Source organism: Phalangium opilio, unplaced genomic scaffold (assembly GCF_054372755.1).
Source record: "Phalangium opilio isolate 3A_F unplaced genomic scaffold, DU_Popi_V2 ptg000025l_1, whole genome shotgun sequence".
Lineage (NCBI taxonomy): Eukaryota > Metazoa > Arthropoda > Arachnida > Opiliones > Phalangiidae > Phalangium > Phalangium opilio.
The window spans coordinates 1,572,533-1,588,215 of NW_028324156.1; the positions used below are offsets into that span (position 1 = coordinate 1,572,533).

The window sequence follows — 15,683 nt, forward strand, 5'->3', positions numbered from 1 at the left end:
TTTTTTAAAGCACTAATGGCATCCCGTATTAATTTCCCATAGAGTGTAGTACAGTCAAACGTATAAGGCTGCCAAGTAAGTAGTATCAGCAGTCCATGTTAAGTTTCCATAGAGTTTTATAAAGTCAAAGGCAGAAGTCTGCCATCTTATGAATAGACGTAGTTCTCACATTTTTCTCTAGATGGCGACACTGCATAAGGAATTTTATAGGCCTCTTTGCTCATTTCGGTATGCGCACGCGCGGTAGTAGGCCTATTTAGTTCCTTTCTTCTTTACCTTGTCGCGTTTTCTCGCTTTGGCTTAAGTTAATTTAGATTGTAATTAGATTAAATTAGGCTGTAATTATGGGAAAACACAGTAAGAATAAGCCCAGAAAGGTAGCGCCGCAAGTGCAAGCGAATTTAAACGACCTAGTGGATAAGCTTTTATATTGTAAGTAGAAAAAGTTCAAATTTTTCGCTAAGCCTTGGCCCATATGAAAGCGGCTTGCCGACCAATGCGGCTCTTTAATATTTAAATGAGGAGGGAAATTCAAAAACGTGGTTTTTAGGTTGCTCAACGCAACTCTCTTCTTTTAAAGAAGAATGGAGTAATTTTATCGAAATTGAAAAACTTTTGAGCGAAATTAATGAAATAGAGAAAGGTTGTTGATATTTACATAATCTCTAAATGTTAGGAAGGTTTAACAATTTTTGTGACATTGTTAAAGATATTACAAACCCAATTACTTACAATCGCTATGATAATGTGACGAGTTTCTTGTCATGGTGCCGTGAAAACGGTGCTGTCTGTGATGGTATCAAAGTTGAAAAAATAGATGGGAAAGATCTGGGAATTATTGCAGAGAAAGATATCAAAGTAGGCACAGAATGTTTGGTGTAAAGTAAAGGGATTTGAATTTGATTGAAATTAATTTATAAAAGGAAGGGGATCTCTACCTTAATATCCCGCGGAAGTTAATGTTGTCTACTAAAACCGCCTCAAACCGTCTGGGAAATTTAGTCCGTAAAGATGTAGTACTAAGAGCCATGCCAAATGTACTCTTGGCATTTTATCTCGTTATTGAAGCTTGTGAGAGTGACTCCTTTTGGAAGCCATACATATGTAAAGCATTTAAATTATCACAATTATTTGCTGTTATGTTACTGAATTGTAACGTTTATAAATAGCTATACTACCCTCATCCTTTTCAACTGTGCTTTATTTTACTCCTGAAGAGTTAGAACAACTTCAGAGTTCTCCCACACTAGGTACTTAAGTTAATTATTGGGGAAATTGAGTTTAGTTGGTGTTGATTATGTTTAATACTTACTTACTTAGCTGAGGTAGTGAACCTTCGACGAAGTATCGCGAGGCAGTACGCTTATTTGTACCGTCTATTGCAGGTATAAATAATCTACACCTAAAATAATGCTTTACGTAACAAGATTTGTCAAATTTTCAGGGAAATCCTGATTTGAAACGTCTTAGTGCCAAGAAATACTTTACCTACAATCTTTACAGGTGATTATACCTTTGATTTTAAGTAAAAGTTAAGCCTAATTAATTAGTAATTAAGCCAATATACACGCGACCAGCGCACATTTATTTACAAACGAACAATAACGTCGAAATAATCCAAAAATACAATAACACAAATAAGGAGAAAGGATAAATATTAACATCTAAAAAAAAACATGGCAATCCCAACCAGCGGGTTATAATTATAATAATTATATAAAAATTTGGCAAAAACGTGAATTTGAATTCATAAATGATATTGGAGGGACGAAACTTTTTTCTTCTTTGGTACAAGATTTTTAAAACCCTTTAAATTATGAGTAATCAGGGATTATTTTGTAAGAGATCGCGAACTTTTAGTATAAAAATCGTTTAAAAAAAAACCATAAGCCCGGGCGGTTACTAACTTCTTTTGATATATCCCCCGTGAATTTATCCATTTCTCCCAGTAATATTGAACTTTTAGATTTGGGGGGGAAAACTATTAAGGACAGTCTAGCTCAATCATGTTCAATATTCACTGGATAATGGTAATAAATTTGGGGTAGTGACTCTGTTAAGATAGACACTTGAACTTTTAACATACAGTCACTCTAAAGTCATCGTCCAAAATCCTTTCTTCCTTTTCGGCCATATTTTTACGTCCCCTTCTGTTTTTGGGTTTTGCAAAGTAGAATCTACCTCCTTTCTTGTGTACTCCTGGTAATCGCCTTCTCTTTTTTCTGTACACAAACATTCCCGTTAGTACCGCGGCGAAGAACACAACCGAGGCGCAGATAAGGGCCAAACTATAAAGAAATGACTTCGTTTCCAAAAATGTCGCGATGGAATTGACATTGTTCGTCTCTTCATCATCATTCTCGTGGTATACTTTGTCATCCGCGAAATAATATTCCGTTTCCGTTTCTTGACTCTCGGAATTGTCCGGTTCCGATTCTTGACCCTTGGAATTGTCCACTACGTTCATAATTTTCTTAACATTTTTCTCCGCGGTCTCTTTCGCGTTGGCGCCATCGGGGATCATTATAGTGACGTAATCTTCGTCCCGCGTTGCTGTTAATTGATCAGTACTTGTCGTTTTCGCTGTACTTGAGTGTAAAGTAGGCTTAGAACCACGTGGTACCTCGGGAACTCCCGTTGAAGTTGTAGTTTCCGTTTTAAGTACATCATCACTGCCCTTATTCTTAGTTATTTCAGTATCTGGTTCATTTTTGTCAAAATCAGGCTTAGCAACCTTGGGATTAAGCTTAGCACTCATCCAAAACCGATCACGCGTATCGCGACCTCCTGATTCTCCTTCGACAACCGACACGAAACTTCGCGCAAACGCTCCATTCCTCGTCGTTGTTGTAGTTGGCGTTCCCTTGTTCCTTGGGTATACTTGACCGGCATTAACATTCAACCTTTGACCCCTGGGTTTCTCTCCTTCCAATAACCAAGCAGGTGAAGCCAAGGGTTTATTTTTCTGATGGTCGTAGCTACGTTCGTTATCCCTTTTAGAGTGCCGGTCTTTACCACCTGGCATTCCTTCTTCGTACTTGTAATATTTGGCTTCCGGTATTAGTGTCGTGTTCAAACGTCTTATGGTACTTGCGGGACCCTCGGATAAGTCCAAAAATGGATTGAAACCGGTTGAATCGGTGAAATCGCTGATGTGAGATTTAGGAATTGTCCCTCCTCCTCCATAACCATGATCTTCATTCTCCGGTATCGTGGCTTCATTTGGACTGTAGGTCAGTTTGTTTAGGGAATAGACCTTATCTTCGTTTCGTCCATATAATGGTGATGACGATACTGGGATAGCGTGTGTTGGCCACCACCAACTCGGCGTTAGACTTAGAATCAGGAGACTGTACTTCATGAACATCGTTCTGCTTGTAATCTGCGTGTAATATAAACATATTTTATCCTTTAGTCTATGTGTCTCTCGGAACGAGTTTCAAAACCCCCAGTTAAATAAAATGTAGTTCATAAATTGAAGTAAATTGTATTATAAATGCTAGCATAAGTTTATGAGATATGTTCCTTCCATAAGTATGACGACACTACCTATTATACTTAGTAATGCCACTGAGAGACTTACAGCTCGAGCTAGTTCTAGCAGAACGACAAGCGAGAATTGAAGTACTACACTTGGTGGTTAATTAGTTCTGCAGACTTCCATCTAGGCCTATTTAGTCTGTACTAAGCCTTTGACAGCGCCAAAACCAACCAGTCGTCGCTTTACCTCGAATCTATGACCTACCTCACTCACTTCATGACAAGCTCCAGTTTCTAAGTTACCAGTGACAAACTTATGGAGGAACACATCTTATGAACTTATGATGCTAGGCATTTCGGTACTTTTAAGCTTTAGTTATGAATTTCTCGTATCATTATAAATTATCTTACTTTTTGGCTCGCTTTAAAAACGAATGCCTCCGGGGCCAACTAAAAATTTTCAAATGAGATTTCGCCGATGATCAAAGAAATGATAAAATCGCAAACTGAATTTTTAAACTTTGCAAGGCGCCTGCCTGCCTCTCTTGGGATGAGAAATCGTTTTTAATCTATTAACCTGTCAGACCCCAAAAATAACTAACTAGCTTCTTTCGGTTATAACTCTAAAATAGTTTAAAAACTTTTGAGGTCCACGTTTTCCTCCAGACGTCCAGGTTACTCGCGGTCTTTATTTATTATAAATCTCCTTCTTGGAGGAGACTGAAGAAACGTCTATCCCTAGCTGAAACAATTCGCTATACTTTATAGTAAGCGGGAGGAGAGATGAAGTTTGGGATCATTTTGCATCTCTCTCTCTCTCACTCTCTCTCTCGTTCTCTCTCTCTCTAGCTGAAAAACAGTTCCCTTTTTCTTATATTTAGGGGACAAAGAAGGCGGGGTTTTGCTTGTAAAACGATAGGGTGTTTTTTCGGAGTTTGACAGGAGCGCGGGACCAGTCCAGTTTAAGACATACTATGACTACATATATATCGAGGAGGGGGGGGGGGGGGAGCCAACCTTCCCTTGTTTCAAATATAACTACTATAGTAATGTCCCTTTTAGTTTTAAGAAAGAAAGCATTTTTGTTTCCCGCCTTTATTATATGGTGCGTGGAACATTCGATACATTACAGTGTACAGGGTGTTAAAAAATGGGTAGGGTGATTATTGGAGCGAAGTACATACATTGGGATGGTTCAATGCGAAATTAATTTTGGGTCGAAATTTTAATGACTTTTTTGACCCAAGGGCCACTGTTATGAGTAAATTTAGGGTTTTAGGAATGGCCCCTTAAATTTAATTAAGTGAGAAACTGAATCCACAATGATTTCGAATTTATTTAAGGGGCCATCCGTAAAACACTCGAATCATAACTTGTTTAGGGTGTCCCTTTTGGGCAATAGGGCATAGAAGTTATAAAACATTTTCGACTCAAAATTGAATAGAACCATCCCACTGTATCTACTTCGGTCCTATAACTACCCCCTCCCTTTTTGAAACACCCTGTATATTGCCTGCTCTGAAAGCTATCGGAAAGAAATCGCTATTTTATTTATTTTTTTATATTTTTTTAATTAAGAAAAAAAAGTATCTATGCTTGTTTAAATTCCATAGCTTGAATAACAGCTACTGGTAATTTAGTGGGGGGTTTTTTTTTTGGTACCCTTGTTAGATTGGTTCACACTTGCTGCGACAATAATATGATTTTAATTTCTAATTAACGAATTAAAGGCTTAATTAAAAATATCCGTAGTGCGAATGGGCCATAATATTTTGCATAACTAAGACCCCCCATGGACCCCCATTTTACATAACTCTTTTTATATTATTTTTTTTATATTTTAAATTAAAAAAAAAAGAGTCTCTAGAGACACTAGACTTTGTATAGTAATTAGAAAGTCATTAAGAAACTTTTTATGAAAATTGCGTCAGGGTATTTTTCCATTCTTTATCGTTAAGTGATCTATCTCGCTTTGATTGGATATATATTTTTTGGTCCCGCTTGTTGTTTTTAAGATATTTCTTACGAAAATTGGAAGAACAACACGTGTGTCTATATGGTTCCTTGGATGAAATAAATCAAAACCGTTTTATTGTTCCGAGAAATTTTATCCAAAATAATACTAGATGGGAGGGGGTTTGGGGTTGGGGTGAAGAGTGTGTGTAAAAGATTGTGGGTGTTATATTTTTTAAGATAAACCTTCACCTCCCCCTTCCTCTTGCCCCCTATCCTAGTTGGCTCAGTTTGCTTATTACCATGGACTACTAATTCTAAACGGGATCAGAAAAGAAATAAATAATTGAAAATGTTTTTTTTTTTGGGTGACAAGATCCTAGACGGTAACCTGACCCCTTCTCCCTTCATGGGATTTATGGTGTGATAGGTTAAGTTTGGGTGCGTTGACCACCTTGTTGTTTTCTTAAGACGCAACTACTTCCGGTATGTGTATTGATTATCCATAGACGTTAGACGTGGCTTCAAACAATACGGACACAATTTTGTGGACTGGTAACAGTAAAGCCCTAGTGCATACGCACACCATAGGGAGCCCAGTGGTCCTATAATTCCTATAAAATCCTATATTTTTGAACCTGTCCTATATTATCCTATAATTTCTCGAAAGGTCCTATAATATCCTATGTTATTCATTTTGAGATTTTTCTACATAGTTTAAGGCAGCCAAAATGGTATTACATATGAATATTTTTATTCCTATATTTTCCTATAAAAACACGTGGTTTTTTTCTCCTATAAAAATCCTATAATTCCTTGAAAAAAATCCTGTTTTTCCTATAAGGAATTTGAATTTTTTGCTGGGCTCCCTGCATACCGCCCCCCACCCCACCCTTTTTTTAAATGGTCAAGCTTGCATATTTTTGTATCGATGAAGAAATCTCCCTGTTCTTTCCCGTCCCCTATAGGGTATATAAGTTCCTTGCTTATAACAGAACTTCTAAAGAGAATGTTACACAGATAAGGGACGCCTTTTCTTTTGAGACATTTTTTCTTTCTTTTTTTTCGCTGTGCTCTTCTCAATAGAGAGAGATTTTTCTTCTCCGACTGGCGACATGAGTCCCTTCGTCTCATCTTTCATCATCCCAGATCAGAAGTTCGTTCCGCTACCCCCCTCTCTCCTAACCCTCCCCCCTTTCTTCTATTTTTCTATCGTCTCTTCCTACTCTGCATCTCTTCCATCCCCAGCTTCCCTCCTCTTCCATCGCCATGTGGCCATCTGGGAAAAAGCGGGAATACGACACAAACCAAAATAGTATATATATGTATATGTGTGTGTGTATATGCCAACAAGAGACGTCCAAAAACCCCAGATATTCTCTGGGTTTAAGGGCAAAGGTCATGATAGTTTAAGAATTTCTTAATTTCTATCCTGATTAGTGAAATATTGGTTTTTTAATTAGTTATTATTATTATGAAATTATAAGCATTAATTAATTTAGAAGGCACGTTAGGGTGACGTTTAGGACCTTGGGTTTAAGGGCAAAGGTCATGATACCAATTTCTATCTTGATTGTGAAATATAGGTTTTAATTAATTTTATAGCACTGGTATTATGAAATTAATAAACTTCAACTATTTAATTTTGAAAATAACATTAAGGTTTAGGGTATCTACACTCTGGGTTTAAGGGCAAAGGTCACGATAGTCTAGAAATGTCTCTTTATTATGAAATATTGATTTTAAATCATTTTATAGCAATGGTACCATGAAATTAAGAACCTTTAACTATTTAATTTTGAAAATAACATTAAGGTTTAGGGTATCTACACTCTAGGTTTAAGGGCAAAGGTCATGATACTTTAAATGATGTCTAATTTTATTTTGTAACTATTTAATTTAGAAAATAACGTTATTCGGGTGGAGTTTAGCTTGTTCTCTAATTTATTGTATTGTAATGTTTTTCAAAAAACATTTATGGTTTCGCCTTTCACGATTGTATTTTGAGGTTAAGTTATTGTAGAAGTTACAGCGGCAATTCGGTTTTTATACTTTTTTAAGGGGCATCTGTATTATAACTACCCACTCTATCGCGGCTTTCGGAGAAGATTGAAAAAATTGATTGTATTTTTGCCCTTCTAAAGATGGCGGAATTCAATTCGCGGTATTTTTTTTTTATTTGGCGGGAAAATGACAACGAGTTGACCCCGCGTTCGTGACCCCTTTAGGCATTATCGAAAAACGAAACCCACCCACTAATATAATATATTTTTTGTCAAAGAAGCACAATAGAATATCTCTAAGAAAAATCCATTTTCTTTCGGATGTTATCTCAAAAAGTCAATTCAATCCATCATAAATAAAAAATATATTCTGTACAATATCGAATCAATTTGTAAGGAAGGTGTAGGATACTTGCCACTTTAGGTGGTACCCTTTTAGAAAGTCATGAGTCTGGTGTTTTGTTTGACCATCCGTTATGTGGATGGTAGATTTGGTTTCAAACAAAACGGACTAAATTTGGTGCTGGACTGGTAACGATAATGTCTTTGCATTAGTGATGGCCGATATCGTAGATTAAACGATGTTGATATCGAAATTTTACTGAAACCGATACCGATTTCAATAGATTATCTTAATTGGGCGAGATAACCTATTATTTAATCCAATGAAACCGATATATCGAACGATTATTGACCGACATATCGGTAAATTATCCGATTAATCGATAAATCAAACCCTAACCAATTAATCGATTAAACTAATCGATCTATTAACTGCCATATCGGTCGCTGATACCGATATCATATCGTTTCGTTTTAACCATCCATAGATCAAGCAGCTCCCCCCCCCCTTTTTTAAAAAATGGAAGGTTCTCTATGGCATCTACGTTTTTATTCGCACTGAAAGAGTAATTAACTGTCCAACCCCTTAATTTTTCCCTAGTAATAATTAAGTACCCTTTTAGAATTGGAATCAGAATGTGATAAAATTATTTCTCGTTCAAGGCTAAAATGGCTTTTGGTAAGGAAAAAAAAAGTGCGTGTTAATAACGATACATGGTCTTTTAAATTATTCACAAATGCAATATCGTTTCGTTTGTATAAATTTTTAACGACTTTGCGAGTGAGCGCGAAATTCGATACCACCATAAGTCGTAAAAGTTTTTAGTTGGAGTCGGTATTCTGTTACCCTTTTTATTAAAGTTTTTTATTTTTCTCTCTTCTGCTTATGCCATGGTGGCATAGATTTAAACGAACGGGGTTGGCTTGGTTAGTTTTAAATAAGTTATTAAATTGCTTAAAAGAAAAAGGAGGCAAACGGCGGCGTCGGGTGATTAAGATGATATTAATTACTGGCTTTAAGGAGTTGTTCTAATCTTAAAGCTTTAAGGACCCAAGTAGGGCCAGGGTTGATGACGCCGAATTATTCATCATTTTTGTCCAGAAATACTTGGGGTTGATTGCGTATTACCTAACATAAGTTTATAAGATATGTTCCTTCATAAGTTTGGAAACTGGTAACTTAGAAACTGGAGCTTGTCATGAAGTGACAACGTAGGTCGTAGATTCGAGGTAAAGCGAGGGAGGCCTGGTTTTGGCGCTGTTAAGGGTTAGTAATGCAGACTAAATAGGACCTAGATCATGGAAGTCCTGCAAAATTAACTACCGAGTGTAGTACTTCAGTTCTTGCTTGTCGTTCTGCTAGAACTAGCTCGAGCTGTAACCCTCTAGCATTATGGAAGAAACTTATCTTATAAACTTATGGTATTACCAAACTTTCATTGACTTTGTTTTAGAATTAATGAATAGACCCTTAAGACGTAACATTGATGGGTGTGTGTGGATGCAAGGACGTTAAATGGGGCTTCAATGTTACCAGCCCTACCAAACCAAAACCAAAATCCTATTGTTTGAAGCCATATATATAACGTCTTTTGTTGTCGTCTTACCCAAGAAAGCACGATGGTCAAACAACGTCTTTCTTGTCCACATACAGACCAGACTCTTATTTTACCCCCCTCCCTCCTCCCCCGGCTTTTCTACTTTATACGCAGTCTTTTTAACATTTCCCCAAAGATCAGAGACCGTATTCTTTTGCTAGGAAGAGAATTTGTCATCAATTCTAGAACAGACATTCCAATCTCCTTGTTTCCCCAAAATTTTTGGGTCCCTTTTATGGTTAGGTTAAAAGAAACATTTATGAAAACGAAATGAATTGGTCGCGCGCGAGCCCTAGATATCGTGGTCTGAGGTCTCGTCTGGTCTGGTACTTGTCAATCTCTCTACCACGATCCTGTAAACCCCAAAAACATCCCTTGGTTTTCCGCAAAAACCACATTTACAAAAATAACCGAGTTCAGTCTCAAAACTCCCTTGGAGGAGAGAGGTGTGAGGAGTAGAAATGTTTGTTGGCCATGCGCGGCAGTGAGTCTCCCAGATTGCCTCGCGTACGCCCCTTTCATTTAAAAATAGAAGCCAGTTCTCACGAATTGGCTTCTATTCTAAGGCATGGGGGGGGGGATTTTATACATTTTCGTACCAGGTACGACCCTACCAAAACGCCACCTACTAAGGATGCTGGGGGACTTCGGTGCCCTTCCATAGATGGGAGTACATGAGGCTACGTTATAGGTATGGAGATTTCGACTACTCCATCATATCTCTTTTCTCTAAGCTCAAACTCTCAATATGTTTTGGAAACCTTTCTCTCGTCTCCTCTCTAAAACACAGCGGTTCCGACTCGATTGTTTTATTATTGTTATTTCGGACGAGCCGGCGGGCTCCAATGGGTTCTCTAAATTTCTTAGCTCTCTCACTCATTCTCTCTTAGGGGTTCAAAGTTTTTTTAAAAAGAAAAGAAAAAGAAAAACCCCAAGAACCTAAATGAATTCTCTTTCATTGTGTTTCACCAACTAAGTCTGGTGCCGACCGAATATTTGGGATTTTTAAACAATAGGTTTGCCTTCATCGGAAAAATGCCGAAATTTGGGAACCTCCGCGCCGACTTACCGGCTCCCCTCTTGTTCTCTAGTCCAATTTTGGGCAACACAAAAACCCACCACGAAATGGAAAATATTTTCTCATTTTGGTTTCTTAAAGAACGAACTTCTGACTTTTAAGGCCCATTCAGATGGTCGCCTCGGTAATTTCGTTTCGTTCACTTGATCATGCCATTCATGCGACAATAAGGCATGATCGAGGGGCTATGGCTAAAGAAAAGGTGATTGCTATCGAGGGGGTAGTGCAATCTTGACACTCTCATTGATAATAGTTTTCAAACTAAACCCGCAAAGAATCTTTTACGTTGTCGTTGTCACGTGTCTTATTAAGCCAGCAAAGCGACTTCACCACCGACAGACATGGACGTAACATTTTAGTCTACAGCAGGGCTCCCACCAGGTCCCTAAAAGTCCCTAAAGTCCCTATTTTCCTACAAGGTCCTTAATCTACCCTAAAATTAGTATTCGGTCCTTAAATCACCCTATTTTTATAAACCTCAGAAAAAGTATAAGGGTGACCTGAAAATGTCTTGTCTGAGATTTGACCAGAGCCCCAAATTTGCGGACCTCGCTTCGCTCGCTCCGGTTATTTATCATTTACTTAATGTTAAATTTAAACGAATTAATTGGCTAATTTTTATAACAATAACAACTCGTGCAAAAATTATTCGACTGGTTTTCATATATGTTCGCCATGTACGTTATTGCAAATGGTCAGAGAAATTTGTTCAAGTTAGTCAGGGAAAACTTGGAAAAGTCAGGGAATTTCATTCCAAAAATTACGAACCCCGTAAAGGCCCAAATTCTAGTTCAGTGGATTTTTTAAAAAACAGTAAACATGATACGAAAATGGTTACTTCTAATCAGAAAACCTTCCTTATACATTAGAGGCAGTATCAAGTCTTACCTACCGCTCCCTTAGAATAAGAATATAATCAAAAGAAAGTCAGAAATAATACCCTGTTTTGTCGGAAAAATAGAAAAGAGTAATAGGTTCCTAACTGTTTGTGATATTTTCACAGAATAGATATCATTTTGTTTTACCAGTGGTCCCTTTTTGGTTCCTACTTTTAGAATTTAGGTCCCTATTTTACCCTATTTTTATCGTGAAAAGTCCCTTTTTCCCCTATTTATTTTTGAGATTTTGGTGGGAGCCCTGCTACAGTCTGAATGGGCATTAAGACTTAAAATTAAACCCACTAGACAAATTATTTCCCATTCTTTCAAAAGTCCTTTGTATTTCTTTTCTTTTCAAATAGAAATTTTCTAAAAAGAAAAACCCTTCACTGATTACAAACATTTTACAGTTGGAACAAATGAAATTACTTATGGTTAAGAGTCAGTACCTACTCACAATTATTATATTTTTAGTTTGCAATTAACTCTAAACTTCTTAAGGGTAATATTTTAGACCTTTTTTTCTTTAACAATTAGAGCGCAAAAACACTAACCACAATAATGAATCAATACGATAAAAATATCTTACTTACATTGTATATGGGTAATTTGAATAAATAGAGCACAAACAAACCTAACTCACTTATTGTTTAAACCATCAAATTAAAATCTGTTCTTTTCAAAATTCTGACAGTATATAATTGGTAAGAGTGAAATGATTCCCCTTCTAATATACCTTAATAATTAGGCCATTGCCACGCATCGTCCGTCGGTCTGTCTCCCACAAATCCTCTTTTATTGCATTTTTAAAGGAAAATTTAACTAATACTTGAAATCCGAACATAACACAATATACCCAGTATCATCGTATATTACCACTTTCACTTTCTCTTGAGCAATATTATTTTTATCATTAATTTTTTTATTTTTTATTTCAAAATAATCCCCCTAAACTTCCGTTACACTTTAAAATTTTAAGGTTAAACACGTAGTCAATGAAACGACGTACTTTGACAGCACTATTAAAGGCGGGGAGACCCTATTAACTCCTTTTTATTAGTAACCGCGTTAAAACCTATTTAAAGAATTAACAGGAAGGTAATGTATATGTTAGTAGGATTGGAATTTGAGTTACTTTTTCTTTCTAGACGGGATAAAGTAGATTTTCTGGGAATTTTACGTAATAACAAATTTTCCTGGCGTCTATTTATAAGAGGGCGGGAATGCATACAGTTAATTGGAATTATTGTGACCCCATTATCTCTCTAACGTTAATTTTTACGCGGGTTTCGTGGACCGGGCTTGAGAACTTATAGAGCTATCTCAGTTGTGACGTCAGTTCTTAGGTAAAACGTCACGGGGTTAGTTTTACAGTGGGCGGCTATGTTTGATACCGCTTTGGTTCCATGGGTAAATAGCATGGGTGACGTCGCACAAAGGCGTCTGAGGCACCTCTATTATCCGTCACGCCCCGTAATTCTGACGTCTTTCTAACTGTAATCTCATTGGTAGGTTGGTAGTTGCGCAACGCGCAGCGAGATTGATCATTATAGAGCTATCTCAGAAGTTTTTGTGTGACGTCACCCATGCTATTTGCCCATAGAAACAAAGTGGTACCAAACATGGCCGCCCACTGCCAAAGCTAAGCCCGTGACGTTTTACCAAGGCACTGACGTCACAAATGAGATAGCTCTATTTCTGAGGTAAAACTCGTCATAAATAATGATTAGTCTACTACCTCTTCCCACAAATTCTGCCCTAGATACGTTAAGTGAAAATAGATGTAGCACAATGATTCCAATTAGTTGTATGTATTCCTTAGGAGAGTTTTAAAAGAGATTTCCCCCTGTGACGTCATGTCTAGTAAATCATATATGTCAGAAAAGTAAAAAGTCCTTAAACTAAATAATAAACCGGAAGTGAGAACGTCTCTGGGTCTGAAATTTTCATCCCCTTGACTTTCTCTTTATGTCCCATCCGTTTTCGTAATAATAAGCCTAATTATTTTTTGAATGAAAGTTGAGACGTTTTAATCAAGTAATTTTCTCCCCCCCACTCTCTCTCTCTCTCTTTTACTAACAAGAAAAAGATTTTTATATACGTATCCCCCCCACCCTCTTCTTCTTGAGAGAGAAGTGTAGCATTTTCTTGGGGTTATGTAGGGTACCGGTACATTCGTTAAAAGCAAGTGTAATCTTGAGTAATCTAAATTTTCGCGCTACACTTGTAATAATAATAAAAAATATAAGAAAAAAATTAATGAATTACTACAGCAGTTTTTACGTTTCTGACGTAAAAAATGTACGCTATTTCGTTATAAGAAAATTTCATTCATAATTTTCTTTTATTGCGCGTGTATATTTGTAAGGAAGAATTTATTTAAGTTTGCCATGAATATTGCGTTTTTAGAAAGAAAGCTTTCAGATTTGTTGACAATCCTAGCAAAAATACGGTCCCGTAGAAGAATTATTTTTTGACGTTTATGGCAATAATATGGTCCCGTAGACATATTTGTTGACATTTATGGTAATAATACGGTCCCGCAGACATATTTGTTGACATTTATGGTAATAATACGGTCCCGCAGACATATTTGTTGACATTTATGGCAATAATATGGTCCCGTAGACATATTTGTTGACATTTATGGTAATAATACGGTCCCGCAGACATATTTGTTGACAATTATAACAAAAAATACGGTCCCGTAGACATATTTGTTGACAATTATAGGAAAAATACGGTCCCGTAGACATATTTGTTGACAATTATTATGAAAAATACGGTCCCGCAGACACACTTGTTGACAATTATCGCAAAAATATGGTCCCACAGACATAATTATTGAAATTCTAGCGCAGACTTATTTGTTGACAAACTAACAAACTTTATGCTATAATATTTGTCTCTGTGATTATTATTGTTAAGATGGGCTGTTTCTTGCGTAATGACACGACAAAATTCGATCCCCGTGGCCAAGAAAGAGAAATCTCACTCGTCACATGACGAATGTCAATGTCCCGAATCTCATCACGCCGAGTTTCAAACATTGTCATTGGTTCCTTTATGGGATTTATGTAATCACGAAATTGGAAAGTTTTCAACTGATTTTAATTTGGAGAAAAATGAATTGCATTGTTTTGCAATGAAAGACTTTAAAGCCAATCAAGAAGTGGGTTGCATTTACAACCCCCCCCCCTTTTGGTCTATTTTTAACCACTTTTAACCCGTATTGTTGTAGGTGACCATGTTTTATGGTGCCAGACCAAATTCGGAGCTATTTGTTCATTCTGGCTTTGTTTTGCCGCCTAATTTGGATAATTTTTACGATTCTTACGCTCTAAAATTAGGCAAGAACTAATTAATAGGCGTTCATTAAAGAACCTGGATAATTAATCAAAATGATTTGGATTTCCTTATTTTTTTTTCAGGAATAAGTAGTAACGACCCTCTAAGCAATGATAAAAATTTACTCTGCGAGAAATTGGGATTACCCTTGTTAGTTTTGTAGTATCTTATCTTAATCCATAAAATTAGTCCTAATGAGCATTTTTAATTAATTCATCTCTAGGAAAGGAGTGTTTTTAATTAAAAAGACTGAAAATCTAATTGATTCTTCAATTTTAAGCTTTTGCAAAGTTTCCACGATGGATAAAGGTTCAGAAATTAATATTATATTAATTAATTATTTATTTAATTAATGACTTATTAATTAACTAATTTTGTTTAAAGATGCGTTAACTTTATGGAACTCCAAATCATTAGAAGACGAATTGGAAACTTTTAAAACTGACGAAACTTTGAACAAAAAAGCCAAGGAATTTTTACAAATGCGTTTATCAATTATTTTGAGGTCTTATAAAACTACTGTGGAGGTATATTTAATTTAAATTAAGCTTTAATTAAGTTTAAACTTAATTTAAAAGCCAAAATAATTATCTTTAACGCACTTACCCCTGGAAGCTGACTTTTCCTCTGTCAGGGAAAGCCAACATCCAGGCGCTAAAATTTTAAATTCGCGCAAAATTAACTTTAAAATTCAAATTAATTTTAATTGAAGGATGACGAAGCGTTGTTATCAAATGATAAACTAAATGAAAAAGAACGTTTAGCAATATACATGAGGATCTCTGAGAAAATATTGCTGAAAGAAACGTTAAACAAGTTAAGTACACTCTTCGTAACTACTTAATTCTTAGACCTTTTTAATATTGTTAGTTTTTTTACCAAATTTTTTTTTGGGTTTGAGAAACTAATTTGAATCATGTTCTAATTAATTTGAGGTAAAATAATTACAAAATTACCTCCCTTAATTAATTAAGTTTTGTTTGCCAAAGAAAGAAAGAAAGTA

General features: G+C 36.2%; 2 protein-coding genes across 2 annotated transcripts; one reads left to right on the forward strand and one right to left on the reverse strand.

The window, feature by feature from the left end:
* The first annotated feature begins 249 nt into the window (after positions 1 to 249).
* LOC149691669 (actin-histidine N-methyltransferase-like) lies at positions 250 to 15,541 on the forward strand. The gene is made up of 13 exons (XM_089869040.1): positions 250 to 432; positions 551 to 643; positions 710 to 858; positions 924 to 1,104; positions 1,170 to 1,250; positions 1,321 to 1,385; positions 1,445 to 1,503; positions 14,261 to 14,504; positions 14,574 to 14,682; positions 14,764 to 14,830; positions 14,904 to 14,989; positions 15,065 to 15,207; positions 15,393 to 15,541. The coding sequence occupies exons 1-13, from the start codon at positions 345 to 347 to the stop codon at positions 15,522 to 15,524; spliced, it is 1,497 nt and encodes a 498-aa protein (XP_089725166.1). The 5' UTR covers positions 250 to 344; the 3' UTR covers positions 15,525 to 15,541.
* On the reverse strand, positions 1,565 to 4,313 carry LOC149691670 (uncharacterized). Its single transcript, XM_089869041.1, has 2 exons — positions 3,892 to 4,313; positions 1,565 to 3,382 (listed from the first exon to the last, which is right to left on the reverse strand). The coding sequence occupies exon 2, from the start codon at positions 3,365 to 3,367 to the stop codon at positions 2,078 to 2,080; it is 1,290 nt and encodes a 429-aa protein (XP_089725167.1). The 5' UTR covers positions 3,368 to 3,382; positions 3,892 to 4,313; the 3' UTR covers positions 1,565 to 2,077.
* Positions 15,542 to 15,683: the final 142 nt, after the last annotated feature.